This window comes from Neophocaena asiaeorientalis, unplaced genomic scaffold (genome assembly GCF_003031525.2).
Source record: "Neophocaena asiaeorientalis asiaeorientalis breed wild unplaced genomic scaffold, Neophocaena_asiaeorientalis_V1.1 scaffold150, whole genome shotgun sequence".
Classification (NCBI taxonomy): domain Eukaryota; kingdom Metazoa; phylum Chordata; class Mammalia; order Artiodactyla; family Phocoenidae; genus Neophocaena; species Neophocaena asiaeorientalis.
Window position 1 is genome coordinate 5,475,622 of NW_020176571.1, and position 15,443 is coordinate 5,491,064.

Sequence of the window (15,443 nt, forward strand, 5' to 3'; positions counted from 1 at the left end):
ACCTCCATGTTGCTGCGGAGCTCAACCGAGACACCGTTATGTTTCACCTCGATGGACTTCATGCAGGCCTGCCTTGCCCTGGCGCTGCAGGCGTCATTATGGAGCAGTACCTCCAGGTCTTGCTCCTTGTTGTGAAATAAGACATACGAGCAGTTGCCAGTCAGCTTGAAATTCTGTCCATCAAAGGTCACGATGTGCCGAGTAGAGCTGCCAGTGCAGACACCTGGACGGAGAGAGCAAAGGGTGGATATGACCTGCCCAGACTTCCTCTCCTATCTCCTCTGCTCTCTTTGGACTGACAGGGAGACTTGCGAGTACATCTTTCCATAGACTGCTGACACTGAAAACCATGTTAATGCTTCACATACGGAAAACAAAGAGAATCAGCAGTAAGGAAAATTCAAAATGGAATACAAACAGATACGATGAAAAGAATAATGTAGGTAATGAATAACGGAAGCACACAGAAGGGAGCAGGGAAACCAGCCTAAATAACTTTGGGGAAAAGCTTACTATATACCCAGAGGCTAAAGACAAAACGACCTGTGCACACATGTGACTCTAGTTAGTAGATCTGCTTTTCATGAAGGTATTGGTTAGCAGTTCTGAAACTGCTTTACATGCATTCTGTGTGGGGTCTACAGAGGAATGATGGCCCAGGGTTATTCTAAAAGAGATCCTGGGCTTCCCTCGTGGTGCGGTAGTTGAGAGTCCGCCTGCCGATGCAGGGGACACGGTTCGTGCCCCGGTCCGGGAAGATCCCACGTGCCACGGAGCGGCTGGGCCCGTGAGCCATGGCCACTGAGCCTGCGCGTCCGGAGCCTGTGCTCCACAACGGGAGAGGCCACAACAGTGAGAGGCCCGCGTACCGCAAAAAAAAAAAAAAAAAAAAAGTGATCCTAAGAGAATTTCTGCTACACAGTAAGGAGGACGTCAAAAGAGAGAGAGAAAGAGAGCCTATGAGGGGTTGGATGCAAAAACAAACAAATAAATAAAAAAAATAACAAAACAAAACAAAAAACCCAGAAGGATGGCAGGGTGAAGCAGCAGACAGCGAAAGAATATAGAATATGCAACTGATATCAAAGGACCACTCCTGAGAGCTGGTAAGGAGAAGCAGCTGCCTTAAACACCTGCCAGGCCGGTGAGTGCAGGGCCTCTCACAGAAGCGCCAGTCATATAAGAACTTTGAGAAGCCACTTCCAGCTCCTCCCTCTCTGGGCTCCAAGCTGGAGGGAGGCTGACTACACCCCTTTCCCAGAGGCCAGGAGCCCACACAGGGATTAGGGAGGTGTTTCAACTCTAACTCAAGTTCAAAGTCTTGATTATTACCTGAGAGTGGGCAACTGATTACCAAATTGAGACCGTGTTTTGCGACTTAAAGCAACCATAGAACTCTTTATAAATAAACAGAAATAATATGAGGTCTGGTAGAGTTCTCATCCAGGCAAAAAGGAAATTTATCCCACTCAATAAATTCTAAAGGGAGAGATACAAGATACAGTTTTGATTTCAGCCCACAAGTTGTGTCTGTTCATCATAAGCAACTCGATGCATCCACCGCCGAGCAGGGATTGCCATAAGCAGACATTTCTCCCAACCATGAGACAGAGGGCTAGCCCACCCCACAGGTGAATGCTCCCCACAGGCCTGCATGTGATGGAGTTGACTAGGTCCTCCTATTAAACCAGGCCACCGTGATGGTACACCCTGCATCCAACGCTCAAACACCTACAGGTACGATGGGGGAGCTTCCTGCGGGCTTCTCTCTCACTGCTGTACCTGCACTGCCTAGACCCCCTAAGGGTGACCCGTCAACAGCTAAGCTGAGCACTGACCTCAGAAAATCAATTCTTCCTTCTGGTTACGCATTATCTGGGGAAGTGCCCTCCAAAAGGCACAGGAAGGGAACAGGGAGCCCTGGGACTGAATGGAAACACGTCCCAAGGTCACGAGAGGGAGGGAACATGGGTGGAGGGGGAAACGGGCTTCTGGTCTACCTCTCTGCACAGCCAAGCGAAAAGCACTGCCCCTCGAACACCGTCCAAGCTGGAGAAGCAGAGGACTCACAGGGGCAGGTCCAGCGGCAGCCACAGGCCTCTTCCACCCTGATCGGGGACTGGCTGTTGGGGCAGGAAGGCCGCAGCTGCTGGTCACAGTTGACCCGGTGACTATTCAGCAAGGTCTGGCCATCTGGCAGGCAGGTCACCGTGTGGCACCGATCCGGCAAGGTCCAGATGTCCCCGGGCTGCAGAGAAAGAACCAGGTTCAGGCAGGGAATGGAATGAGGCACTTCAACATCCACCAGGCAACTGACCCCCTTGGAAAACATAGAGACTAGGCCTTGGGCCTAAATGGCAAGGAGACAGGATACAGAAGATAGGATTTACAGGTGGATCCACCCCAACCACAACCAAAATTAAAAAAAAAAAAAAAAAAAGAGGCTATAATGGTAAGAGGGAGAATTGGACCCAGACCAAAGAAGGAAAAGTTTACCAGGGGAACCAGGGCCCCAAATATACATTCCTGATCTTTCCTTCAAAGTCAACAGAAATGAACGTACCCTCCTCTCATTCCCGTCCTCATCCACGCAAACACTGATGAACCCTGAAACAGACACAAGCAAGATCTCTGTTCCCACCCACCATCCAGAAATTCTGAGCCATTCACTCGGCTACCTGGCTGGTCCTCGAAGCTGGATTAACTCTGAAGAGAACGTGAGTGGGTTTAGCAGTGAGGATGCAGGTACAGGAGATTAGGAGGACGTCATCCCGTGGTTCTTTGTGGTTGGTAGCCCTTACAGTGACACAACAGTGATAATACGGCAACAACCACAATCAGTACCTCCTTGTCCTCTTTTGTATATAGATCAGTGCCTAGTGAGGGGAGGAAAATGCAGCAAGAGGCTGAAACCTTAAAAGAGATCAAGATTCCTACCTGGAGAGCTATCACCTATCGAGAACGGGCAATAACTGTAGCAGGTTTAGACTCACAGCTAATTACATTAGGAAAATATAGAAAACCAGGTTTTAAAAAAAGCATGTATGGTAAAAATGAAAAGTTTCTAACCTTAAATCAACTTAAACTATAGTTCGATGTTATATTCTATGTTACTGTATTTCTTTTTTTTTAATCTTTTCAGTTTCGTATTTTATTGAAGTATAGTTGATTTACAATATTGTGTTAGTTTCAGGTGTACAGCAAAGGGACTGTTATTTTTTTTTCAGATTATCTTCCATTATAGATTATTACAAGATACTGGATGTAATTCCTCGTGCTATACGGTAAATCCCTGTTGCTTTTCTAAAGCCCTTTATACCCATCCTGACGGTGAGTGCAGGGCATGGGGAAGAGGTCCATGATCTAAGGATGTTGGAGTTCCCTGCCTCTGTCTTCCACTTCTTTGACCAAGAGCCCTGTGCTCAAGTTAGCATGGACAGTAAGGATGGAAGGAGGTCTATACACAGAGAACTTTCTGGTAACCCCTCAGAGGTTTGCCTTACGACCTTCCACGAGTAGACACTTACAGGTCCCGGCCTATAAAACAAACTTACTTCAAGGCCAAATCTTGTATATGAGAACCTTTGAGTCTCTAGATGGGTCTGGTTGCTTTTGTTTCTGTTTTGAGGGGGATAAGAAAAACATGCCAAGACTCACCAGAGCACAGCTTGTGGAAGAAGGAATTGCCCAGGGCAACCATGGTGGGGAGGTCTTCGATCCGCTGGAGCTGCACCACGTTGGAGCTGGCCCCTGGGCCCGCCAAGATCCTCAGCTGGGCCAAGTCATACCCGTCTCCAATCCCAATGGGGAACACCGCCACTCCTAGGGTTACAGAGGAGCAAGAAAGGGTCTGTGTCAGCCTTTGGCCAGGTGGGCTCAAAATGCGCTGGCCTGAAGCTACACCCAGCGTGTGCACAGAGCCTCATGTTTTCCAAACTGGCCACTCACACCGACCCTGTGAGGAGGGCATTCAGTCAATCAACAAACGTTAGTGAGGTCCTGCTCTGTATCAGGTACTATTCTAAGCAGTGAGGATACTGTAAACCAAGCAGATCAAGTCCTGACCTCATGGAGCTTACACTGGGGAGAGACAGACAACACACACACAAGTAAGTAAATATCTAGTATTTCAGACCTGGATAAGTGCTTAGGAAAAAACAAGATGGGGTAAGGAGGATAAGAGTTACTAGGGTAGGGGTGAGGGTTATTGTTTCATACAGGATGGTTGGAGGTGTGTGCGGTGAAAAGATGAAGGGCAGAAGGAGCCAAGAGGACATCCTGAGCACACAGACAGTGCGTGCAAAGGCCCTGGGGCAGAAAATGGGCTGCATAGTCCAGGGAGGCCGGAGCAGAGAAAGCAGGAGAGGGACACAGATCATGCAGCGCTTCAGAGGCCACGGGAAGGACTAAACATGTTCTCTGAATGAAATGGGAGCCAGCCGAGACTTGAGAGCAGAGGAGTGACATGGGTAAGCTGACTTCAATGTTTAAAGGGTCACTGCAGCTGCTCTGCTGATTATGAACTTCGGGGGCAAGGACAGAAGCTCGTAGAAAGCTGTTCCAGGTAGAAAGCTATTACAGTAATCCAGGTGAGAGATGATGGGGGCTTGAACTAGGAGACAGTGGTGGACGTGGTAGGCAGGTGATATGGCGTGGTGGCATTCTCAGTGTATTTTGAAGACGGAACTATAGTTTGTGGATGGACTGGATGGACGTATGAGAGAAACAGAGGAATTAAGGACACTGAGGCTTTTGACCTGAGCAACTGGAAGGATGGAACTGCCATTTTTCTAAGATGGGAAAGACGGTAAGAAGAGGAGATTTGGATGTGAGGGTCAGTGATTCAGTTTATGCTGACTTGCCTGTTAGAACATCTAGGTGGAGATGTTCTAATTCCTAATCCAGACTGGAGATGGGAATTCTTAAGTCAACCATGCATAAATGTATCTAGACGAATGACACAGAATGAGACCACCCAGGAGGTGAGTGTAAGAAGAGGAGAGAAAATGTCAGTCACAGGGCTTAGCCCGGGGTACGTGCGTCTACAGGTGAGAAACAGGCTTTGAATGGTTCAGTGATGTGCCCTGGATCATGTCTGTTTCCTCCAGACCACAGCTGCTTCCTTTCTCGATCAAAGTGTTTCTTTGGATTCTTGATACTAAAGGAGAAAAGTCTCCATCATAAAATTACCCCAATTAGTTCTCCAGAAAGTTCTAGGTATTTGCAGTTTGCTTAAGATTAGAGCTGATTTTCTGCTCGCAGCTTTTCACCTTTTCTAAGCTGGTTGTATCACCCCAACGTACATCCTTTCAGGGTCCTTTCCCCTAAAATAATAGGTTTCATCAATAGGTCACATTCATTCATTTAACAAACGTTAAATGGCCACCTATTTTGTGCATCATGCACAGACGATACGAAAATAAGCAAGATTTTGCCCGTGCCTTCAAAGAATCCCTAGTTTGTGCAAGAAACAGATCTATAACATAAAAACAATGTGGTTTGCGCATTTTGAGTAGTTCCAATGGTACAGAAAAGGGAGTGAATAACTCTCGGGAAGACATCAGAGGAAAGACAGAGCGGGGTTTTGAAAGATGAGCCATGCTCCAGGGGACACGGGAAGGTGTCACGTCATGTCATCCCACTCACCCAGCCCCCCGCCAGCACGACACTGCCTGCCCCGGCTCACGTGCTGTTGCTGTTCACAGCACAAGCTCTCATAAGGCACCGAGGCTCGGGCACACCTGCATCCGTCCCCTTCCTAAAGCAGCAGCCTTGGTCTCTTGTCCATCCTGCACCCCCAAGCCCCTTAGGCTGGTACTGGACAGGGGCTCAGAATACAGGAAAGTCTCCGATGGCTCTCAAAGCCCCAAAATGTATCACTCTAGCCTCAGAGTGGAGAGAGGCTAAGGACACCACAGGCGCGGAGGGTATGACCCAGCCCTGAACGCAGAGGGAATATTTGGAGAAGTTAAAAGTTACAGTCAAGGTCTTCCCTGGTGGTGCAGTGGTTAAGAATCCGCCAGCCAATGCAGGGGACACGGGTTCGATCCCTGGTCCGGGAAGATCCCACATGCCGCAGAGCAACTAAGCCCGTGCACCACAACTACTGAGCCTGCACTCTAGAGCCCTCGAGCCACAACTACTGAGCCCACGTGCCACAACTACTGAAGCCCACGCGCCTAGAGCCCGTGCTCTGCAACAAGAAAAGCCACCACAGTGAGGAGCCCGAGCACTGCAACGAAGAGTAGCCCCCGCTCGCCGCAACTAGAGAAAGCCCGTGCGCAGCAATGAAGACCCAACGCGGCCATAAACAAATAAGTAAATAAATAAAATACATTTATAAAAATAAAGTTACAGTTGAAAGCATGCAGACACATGAAGGATAAACACACATTTATTACTGCTTGGTTTCCAAATAACACAGGGATTGGGCAATTTCCCGCTGCTTGAAACCAGGCCCCATGTGGGTATTAAGTATTCAAAATCAGCCAGGACGTCGCAAAGTAACCACCGCCCACTCTTAACAGTTTGCGGGTAGCAGTTTGCGGGCGCAGGACTGCACCCCCGACACTTACGGTTGGATCTGGCGGCAGCGGCGGCCGCATCCACTGAGTCCGTGGAAGTGCCCATGACCAGGATGACCACCGCCTTCGAGGCTTCAGGCCTGGCACCGTGGACTTGGGATGTGACATAGCGCACCGCAAAGCCCAACGCGTTCCCTGGAAGAGAGAACGGGCCACACAGTCAGTCCTGATGCGGGGAAGGTGGGTGTGAGGCCGGCTGAGCATCCTGCCTCCAGGGGGAGCCTTAGGTCATCGAAATGAGTAACAGAGACTCAGAGAGTCTCACACACAGGTGAGATCGATCGGGAGGAGCACCTTGGCCCTTGGTTTACAGGGAAGAAAACTAAGGCCAAGGAGCCAAGGGGCCGGCCGGGGTTAACCGGTCACTTATACCAAGAACTGGGGCCAGACGCGGCCCCTGCACCCCAGCCTGCCAGTGCGTTACCGATTTGGCTGGGGCCTCCCTCCTGCTGCATGTGGTCCACGAGGCTCAGTAAGTGGGTTTTCTCCAGGGGCACGGTCCACGGCACGTCGATGGTGGTGATACTTCCGTACTGGAGCACCGACACCTGGGTGAGCTGAGGGCCTGACAGGAGAGGAAGCACAGAAGTCACACTTTGAATCAGGAAGAGCCCCTGAAAGCGCCCCTTCGGGCGCCTCACTCACCTATATTGGCTCTTGACATGAAAACCTTGGCAAAACTCTTCATTTCGTCAAAGTAAGAAGCTGGAAAGCTGGAGGAGCCGTCCAGGAGGAGGACCACATCCAGGGGCTGGCTGCAGTCTGCAAGGAGAGCAGAGGGGAGCAACCAGGGCTGTGGGGGACTGGCACCAGGCCCCTGCAGCAGACACACACTCAATGGGTGTGCAGGGCGCTGCAGACCACGTGGCGCCACAAAGGGGAGGCGTGTCCCCCAGTTCTGCACCTCGGCAGCTGGCGCCAGGCAGCAGGGAAGGGGGCCATGAGTCCCCGGGTTTGGAGGCACTGGGGAGACTCCAACTCTACCCAAAGGCAGTTTAAATGCTACAGATGGAAGCAAGAGGCATCCTCCCCTCCATTTTGGGGGCTGCAACTCTTCTAGAACTAAGTGAAATACTGGAGCAGAAAACAGGCAGATGACAAGAGGAAACAGAGCAGCACATCCCTGGAAGGTGGGCTTGTGTGTCCTCAGGTCGCATGGGGCACGCAAGGATCTAGAAGGTGAACCGATTAAAAATGCCTAAAGCTCATGTTAATGTTTGGGAACAGGGTCATGATCGCAGTGAGGAAACAAACTCTGGCCCAAACACTGCTCTGAGATTTGATGATGCCATTACTGAACTAGCACGAGCATTTAGATAAATCTGTGGCTCTGATGAAAACAAAAACAAAGAAACAAAGGCACGGATAGCGAGGATGGGGATCAAGAGACCGTAAAAGAAGGCTAGTGATTCCGGGGCGTCCCAACCACACCAAGTCAAGATGTTAAAGAGCTAGGAAGTGATGCGTCGTTAGTATCAGTTAAGAGGTAATAATCACAGCAGTGGAGTTAAGTCATTTTTGAGCACTTGCCCAGTACTGGGTACTGCTCTAAGCGTTTTTCAAGTGCTAGTGTTACCAGCATTTCACAGGTGAGGAGGCTGACGGACACAGAGGTATTTGCCCAAAATTACCCCAAAATTATTACCAAAATAATTGCAAAAATTACCCAGCTCATAGGTGCCAGAGGTGAGATTCAAACTAAGGCAGCCCGGCTCCAGAATCTACTGGACTTCCTGGCCTTGCCCCGAAGAATATCAGGTGCTGAGAAAAATTTTATCCACCCAGTGTGGTAAACAAAAGCTGATAGTCACCATATTTAACAGGTTACCTCCAAGGCAGGGAGTGGAATTGGGTGGGGATGAGGCTATATGGTAAAGCAGGACTTTTTTTTTTTTTACTTCATATCCTGGTTTTGCTTACATCTTAATAAGCTTGCATTACCTTTGCATTTTCAAACTCAGATAATAAGAAAAGATCCTTCCCCGCAAACAAAGACCACAGGTGCGCCTCCCTGCCCGGGAGGTGAGGAAACGCAGACACTCTGAAGGCAGGGGTCTGGCCGAAGGCACAGAGCAGGGAAGCCAGATCTGAACCTGAGAATCGCGTCTCCACCAAGGCCGCCCCCAGTGCCCCCAAGTCCTCGCCCCCATGCAAGGCGCCCGCATACCTGAGACGGGGGCGGGGGTGGGGAGATGCGGCCCCTCTCTGGAGCAGCACCTCTGCAGCACCAGGTCAGGAGCCTCTCGGGGGAGCGTCTCGAAGTCCTTGATGAAGATGGGGGCCTGGGGCCAGCCGATCTTCTCCAGCTCCGGCACGTCCACGCGAGGCCCCACTCCGATGGGCACCACCTGGATGTCTCCGGGCATCCTCCTGATCTCATCTGAGGCCGGGCTCCCCGTGACCATGTAGACCAGGTTGGGCGCCTGCCCCCGGTCCCCCTGGCTGGCCGAGAAGCTGTGCTCTGACAGGTACTGCAGGGCCAGCCCGGTGTTGGTCCGGTTGCCACCCCGGTAGCGGATCTCCCGCAGCCGCCGCAGGACGTCCTCCTTGGACTGCGCCTCCCTGAAAGAGTGTTCCACGGTCACCACGTACGAGTACTGCAGCACCGTGACGTGGACACCGTCCCGGCCCACGTCCATCTGCCGGATCACCTCCTCCAAGAACTCTGTGCTCCTGTTGAAGCTGGCCTCGCCCACGCTGTCCGACCCTTCCAGGAGGAACGCCACATCCAGGACCACGGAGCTCCTCCTGGGTGCCAGCGTCACGGCGACCTGGGCCGTGAGCGGCCGCTGCGTGGGGGCAGGCGCTTCAGGGGCGAGGTCACAGAGGTAGCTGATGATCTCATCCCTCCGCTGTTCCAGCTCGTCCACGCCGCTGAGCACAAAGGCCTTGTTCTCAGGGGCCTGCTTCTCGATGAGGCGGATCTGCCTCAGGCTGGCGTGGGGCCCGATGCCCACGGGGACCATGACGACCTTCTTCTTCTTCAGGCCCTGGACGTAGCGGACCAAGTTCCGGGCCAGCCTGGGGGGCTCCTGGCTGGCCGTGAGCAGCAGGGCCACACGGGAGGCCTCAGGCCGGTCCACCTTGCTGAAAATCTGGAAGAGCGTGTACTTCAAGACCTCGCTGGTGGAGGCCACCTCGCTGCCCGCGTACTTCACCTGCCCGGCGATGCGCCGCAGCTCCGACGGCCGCTTCCGGTCCTGCAGTGCGATGTAGGCGTGGGAGCCATCATGGTACTCCACCACGGCCACGCGGATGTGCTTCTGGGAGATGCGCAGACGCTCCATCACGCCCACCACGAACGCCTTCAGCGTCTCGAAGTCGGCCTCAGACAGCTTGGAGGAGCCGTCCAGCAGGAAGACCAGGTCCAGGAGTTTGCTGCAGAAGAAGTCGTGCAGGGGCGGCTCCGGCGTGTCGTCCACGTACGGGGTGGTGAGGTCAACCGGGCCTTCTGTGGGGGGGACCACCAGGCCTCCCGGTTCCCTGCAGGCTTCACAGGTGAGGCTGACACCATCACAGTGACTGCAAGAGGGGAGAGACCGAAATGGTTCAGGAAGAACCTCTGGGCACTTCCCAGCCCACTGAACCCGAGCCCCCAAGGAACACTCCCCACTCGAGAGAGACACCATGTTTAACATAGTCCCCAAGCAGCCCCCCGATACACACACACACACACACACACACACACACACACACACACACTTCCCTTGAGTTTTGATCCCCTTGAAAGCCAAAGATTTCACCCACCCTAGGACCTGAAAAAGAATCTTTCTTCTTTCTTAGCAATCCACACAGCCATTCAAAGTTGGTTTATTTTCAACCTATGTCTCTAGCAACATAAATATTTAATTATAATTCAAGCCTTCTCCCAAATATCTCCAAAGACAAACACTGCTTTAAAATGTTGAGGCTGACCAGGCCTTATAAATGTTCTATCAAAGATAAATGCTTTTCAGTATTTATTACAACAGAACTTAAGCTGCATGAGTTCTGTACTACGTTAACATGTTGGGCCCTAAGGGAGAGAGGAAAACTGGAGTAAAATCACTTCAGAGAGATGGATAAAGATTCAAAATACCAGCGTGATCCGGTAGAATAAAGCATTGGGAGTGGTATACGGGGGTCTCCAAGATGTCAGACAGAGAGCGACAGTGACTCACTCATTCTTTCTTGCAATGGACCCACCGTTTACCCCCATCATGTGCCAGGGTCTAGCTATGCTCCACACCCAGCCCCAAGCCCCACACACAAATTCTCACCCCGCCAGGCCAAATTTCCAATCCCCTGGGCACTTCTCTCTTTCACCAGCGTCCTGGAAAGTGGCAGGCTCTGCCAGACCACAGGAGAAATCAAGCTGCCTGTGACGGAGACCCACACAGGCTAGAACCTTCTCCTTCAACCCCGGTGGGAGCCCGGGGGCAGTGACCCGTGACTCCCAGTTACAAGAGCCGCATCCTGGGACCTTGGCCATGGCCCGAGGTGTCTGTGCCCCACTGCAGAGTCAGGGGCTCCACCTCTCTTCCTGCCCTGCATCCCCATCTCCAGTAAAAAAGAAATCTGACTTCCATAGATGCCTGTCCCCGGACTAGATGCCACCTCCAAGGATAAGAAGAGACCACGTCCTTCCTTCAGCAAGAAGAGGTAGAAAACCTAAATCTCTTGAGAGATATTTCCTGGAAAAGAAATATAGCCTGTCCTCAAAGACAGAGAAGCAAAGTAAGTAAGAACAGGACATTCTTCCCCAAACCGACACTTCTGGGCAGGCCCCCAGGTTAGACAGTAAGACCCATCACTTCGGACAACCAGGGGGACTGTTTTACCAAATCTGGCAGCGCTCAGGGTCCCCAGGGTTCAAGGTGATTTTCTTCCCGGGCGCTAAGCGCCGGCCGGCCGCCTCGCACACAGGGCAGTCTTCAGGGTTGACGCAGGTCTGCAAAAGCTCATCTAAGATTTTCCCTGCATGAGAAGCCTCTTGTTAGGAGCCAAAGTTCCCACCTTTCCCACAAGGAAGACTCTCCTTGCACTAGAAGGCCTGTCCCAGCTCTGCCTGCCTCCCCCAAGGGTCCCCTCACAGCTTAGGGAGCATCCTTCTTTCTGAAAAATTAGGAGGGGGTGTTCCTTCCCCCACCTCGCCTCCTCCAAACCCCAGGACAAAGCAAATCTTATCTCCAAGGGTCTTTTTGCTCCTCCACCGAAGGAGATATCTGATAACTCTAGATCTGTGCTATCCAATACTGTAGCCAGTAACCACATGTGGCTGGCTACGTTTAAATCTCAATTAAGTAACATTCCATAAAATTGAACATTCAATTCCCCAGACACATGAGCCATATTTGAATAGAACTTTCCCAGCACTGCGGAAAGGTCTACCAGAAAGCGCTGCTCTAGATGATACGCCCATAAATAGACCCCAGAAGCATTGCATGGGAGCTCAGCTTGACAAAAACCACAGCTGGCCTGGCTTTGGTGGAAGGACACGGAAACACGACCCAGGGTAGTGGGGCTGGGGACAGGGCGCCACCAGGCGAGGCTGAGAAGAAGCAGTGCAGGGAGCCAGCTTTCCTGAGGATCATCCCAGCCCCGCACCCCTTCCCCGCGGGGGCCAGGGCCTCACCCGGAGGGCAGTGTGCGTGACAGCCCTCCACACACTGCACGGGGCAGGCCAGCGGCTCAGGGTGCTGGCACGTGACGGGACAGGCAGGAGCACAGCTGTTGTAGCGCCACTCACACTGGTACCCGCTGTCCCGCAGGTTCCGTTCCTCGCAGCTCTGGGCTGTGCAGACCCCAAAACAGGCAGGACCATTATTAAAGCACCGGGCAACCCTGGGCAACCCCAGACAGACGGCCCCAAGGAGGGGATGAGGCTACTGGGGAACTACGGAGTCGCCCACGTGAGAGGCGTCTAGGCTTTGAGAGCCCCTGAGCCAGGAGCATCGTGGTTCTGAATCCATTTTCCTTATAAAAATGATCAGCCACTTACATGCAGGAAGGAAGACGCAACATAATGTCTGAGCTTCTTGACCACGATGGCAAATGTGATCATGTCTAATCACAGACACTCTGACCACCTCCTTCTCTTCGTCACTGCTCCCTCTTCTCCATTTCCTTGAATCTCTCTCCCCATTGCTCTCTCCCCGTCGCTGTCTCCAGTCCCACGCCTCCTCATGCCCATGCATGCCTTAACCCCCTTCAGCCTCGGCCATCACCCCCGCATGGGTCTCTGTCTTCTCCCCCACCAAGGTGCCCTTCCTCACCCCCCAAGGTCTAAATGCGCGAGGGGGGAGGGGCGTGTCTGGGACCACGAGGGACAGCAGGACTCACGGCACAACGTGGCCGTCCTCCAGGCCACCACCTCGCCGTGCCGGGCACACACGTGGGCGTAGGCAGCGATGGTGTCGCAGAAGCAGGCACAGTCCCCGACGGACTCGCAGGAACAGGTGTCGTAGATGCAAACATCCAGGTATGGCTCGGGGTCCACCTGCAAGGGAGACGCAGGTGGCCTGGGCTGCACTTGGGGACTCTGGCTCTTGGTCTGGGCGTGAATGTTCCAGTGGTCAGAGGAGGGACAGGGGCTCCAGGCAGAAGGAAAGATGTGAGGCAATGGTCCCAAGGAGGAAATGGGTAAAAAGGCAGAAATCCTACGTTCTTATGTGGAGTCCAGCAAGAAAAGGGGAAAAAAGAAACCCTGCCAGCCTCTCCTAGAAGAGATGTGCCTGAGAATTTTTCAAAAGAACATTCCTTTCTGTCCATCTGTCCACGTACCTGCTCAGCCATCCATACGTCCCCATAAGCCACTCCCACCCTCTTGGGTGTCTGCGTGTTTTACATAAACACCACACACACACACACACACACACACACACACACACACACACACACACACACACACACACACACACACACACACACACACACACACTCTTTTCTGCCCTCCACTCAGCAAAGAGACTGAGGAAACACATCAGGACCACTCGTGCTGTCTCGCTGAGATGCTACAGGCTAGCGTGCTGGACCGCAGCCGGCCCAGTGCTCCTGGACTCCGGCCCTAAGTCTCCCCGGAGGGGAAGCCCACCGTTGGTCCGTGCTCAGTCTCAGGAGCCACTCTCACCTTCGGCTGCCCCAGACGTGCCCCCCACACCCACCTTGTTCAGGGCAGTTGTGGTGAGAATGAATTTGGACGTTAAGCCGGTCACTGTGCCCAACAGCCCCGGTTTCCCTGACCCTCTCACTGTCTCCGCCCTTCCAGCTCAGGTGCCTCAGGTCTCCACCAAACCAGGGCACCCTAAGTATCCTTCAGGTCCTGAGGGATTAAAAATCACTGGATGGACAGAAAGAGCTGAGACACAGGCGTTCAACCAGTCACTCCCACGAGGGGGGTGCCACGGAGCAGCATGTGTGTGTACGTGGCTGTGTGTGTGTACATATACATATACACACATGTACCCACACATACACAGGTGTGCGTATACACATTCATACGGAGATAGAGAGAAAATTGCATCGAAACTTGTTTGGGGAATTCCTTGTCACCTTGTGAGATAAAGACACAAAAAGAACCTGCTGTAGAGCACAGGAGACTGTACTCAATAGTGTGTAATGGCCTACATGGGAACAGAATCTAAAAAAGCAGTGGATATATGTCTATGTATAACTGATTCACTTTGCTGTACAGCAGAAACTAACACAACATTGTAAATCAGCTATATTCCAATAAAAATTTTTTAAAAATAAAATAAAATAGAAAACCCACAAGGACCTACTGTGTAGCACAGGGAACTCTGCTCAATACTCTATAATAACCTAAATGGGAAAAGAATTTGAAAAAGAATAGACACATGTATATGTATGAGTGAATCACTTTGCTGTACATCTAAAACACAGCATTGTTAATCAACTACGTTCCAACATAAAATAAAAATTAAACAACAACAAAAGACACAGAAAGAAGCCATAGAGTGCAGGCTGAAAATCTTGCTTCAAGACCAGAAAGGAGTTTCCGTGAGACAAGACCTGGGAACGGGGGCAGCGGCGCGGTGCCCGGGGCCAGAGGCACGGTGGGCATGGGAGAAGGAAGCTCCCGCTCTGATGTCGGAGACAAGGTAATCTGTGGGCGACAAACCCTAAGACTGAGGCTGGAAGAGCAGCAGCATTGGATGCCCAGAGAACCATGCAGAAAAATGATCTGCCAGGCACTGCTCTCCTCATACACCCTGTTCTTTCTGTTCCCCAGCCTGAAGCCAAGAGAGGCGAGCAGCTGCAGATGATTTCTGAGGCTCCTGGAAGCATCCACAGCTAAGCACCTGCCCGCGGGGGCCCCGCCGCCCTCACCAGCCTGTTGCACTCCCGGAAGATGTCGCTGGTGAGGACGCTGCAGGAGGAATCCACCATCGTCTGCTTCAGGACGTTGTTGTGGCAGGTGGCAGGGGATGGGTCCAGTGGCACCTGGGGAACCGGGCAGGAGTACACAGATGGACCCGGAAGAGTCAACCCGGAAGGGCTCCAAGAGGCCCCCTCCCCAAGCTCTGCCCCCGCCAACAGGCCGTAGCACCCACCGCCCACGGTCCGCACCGCGACCCCGACCTACTTTCTGGGTGTCGGCGCACCGCGGGCTCACTTTCCAGGAATTCCCGAAGTCCACGGGGTCTTCCTCCACTTGGAGGCTACTGCTGGTGAGGTCGTTGTTCTGAATGCCGTCAAAGTTCCCACACAGGCCACACACCTGCTCCTGGGGGACCAGTTGGGAGCATAAGCTTTGCAAACCTCAGAGCGAACTCTGAGTCAGGAAAGCGAGGGTTCCAGGCAGCATGGGAGGCAGGCTCGCCTGAGGAAGAGGAAGGTGGGAGGGGACAGGGAGGGAGA

At 52.5% G+C, this 15,443-nt stretch overlaps 1 protein-coding gene across 3 annotated transcripts in view; it reads right to left on the bottom strand.

Moving 5' to 3' along the window:
• The window catches only part of VWF (von Willebrand factor), a 142,687-nt gene that overhangs the window by 34,730 nt on the left and 92,514 nt on the right, over positions 1-15,443 (bottom strand). For all 3 annotated transcript variants that reach the window (XR_003001563.1, XM_024733216.1, XM_024733215.1), the window contains 13 exons: positions 15,169-15,309; positions 14,913-15,026; positions 12,906-13,062; positions 12,199-12,357; positions 11,405-11,540; positions 8,752-10,106; positions 7,230-7,346; positions 7,009-7,149; positions 6,576-6,719; positions 3,658-3,822; positions 2,564-2,607; positions 2,071-2,248; positions 3-223 (listed from right to left, as the gene is read on the bottom strand). Coding sequence is in view for 2 of the 3 variants with exons in the window: in XM_024733216.1 (XP_024588984.1) it covers positions 3-223; positions 2,071-2,248; positions 2,564-2,607; positions 3,658-3,822; positions 6,576-6,719; positions 7,009-7,149; positions 7,230-7,346; positions 8,752-10,106; positions 11,405-11,540; positions 12,199-12,357; positions 12,906-13,062; positions 14,913-15,026; positions 15,169-15,309 (3,072 nt within the window). In the remaining variant the exon portion in view is untranslated. The remainder of the gene's footprint in view (positions 1-2; positions 224-2,070; positions 2,249-2,563; positions 2,608-3,657; positions 3,823-6,575; positions 6,720-7,008; positions 7,150-7,229; positions 7,347-8,751; positions 10,107-11,404; positions 11,541-12,198; positions 12,358-12,905; positions 13,063-14,912; positions 15,027-15,168; positions 15,310-15,443) is intronic.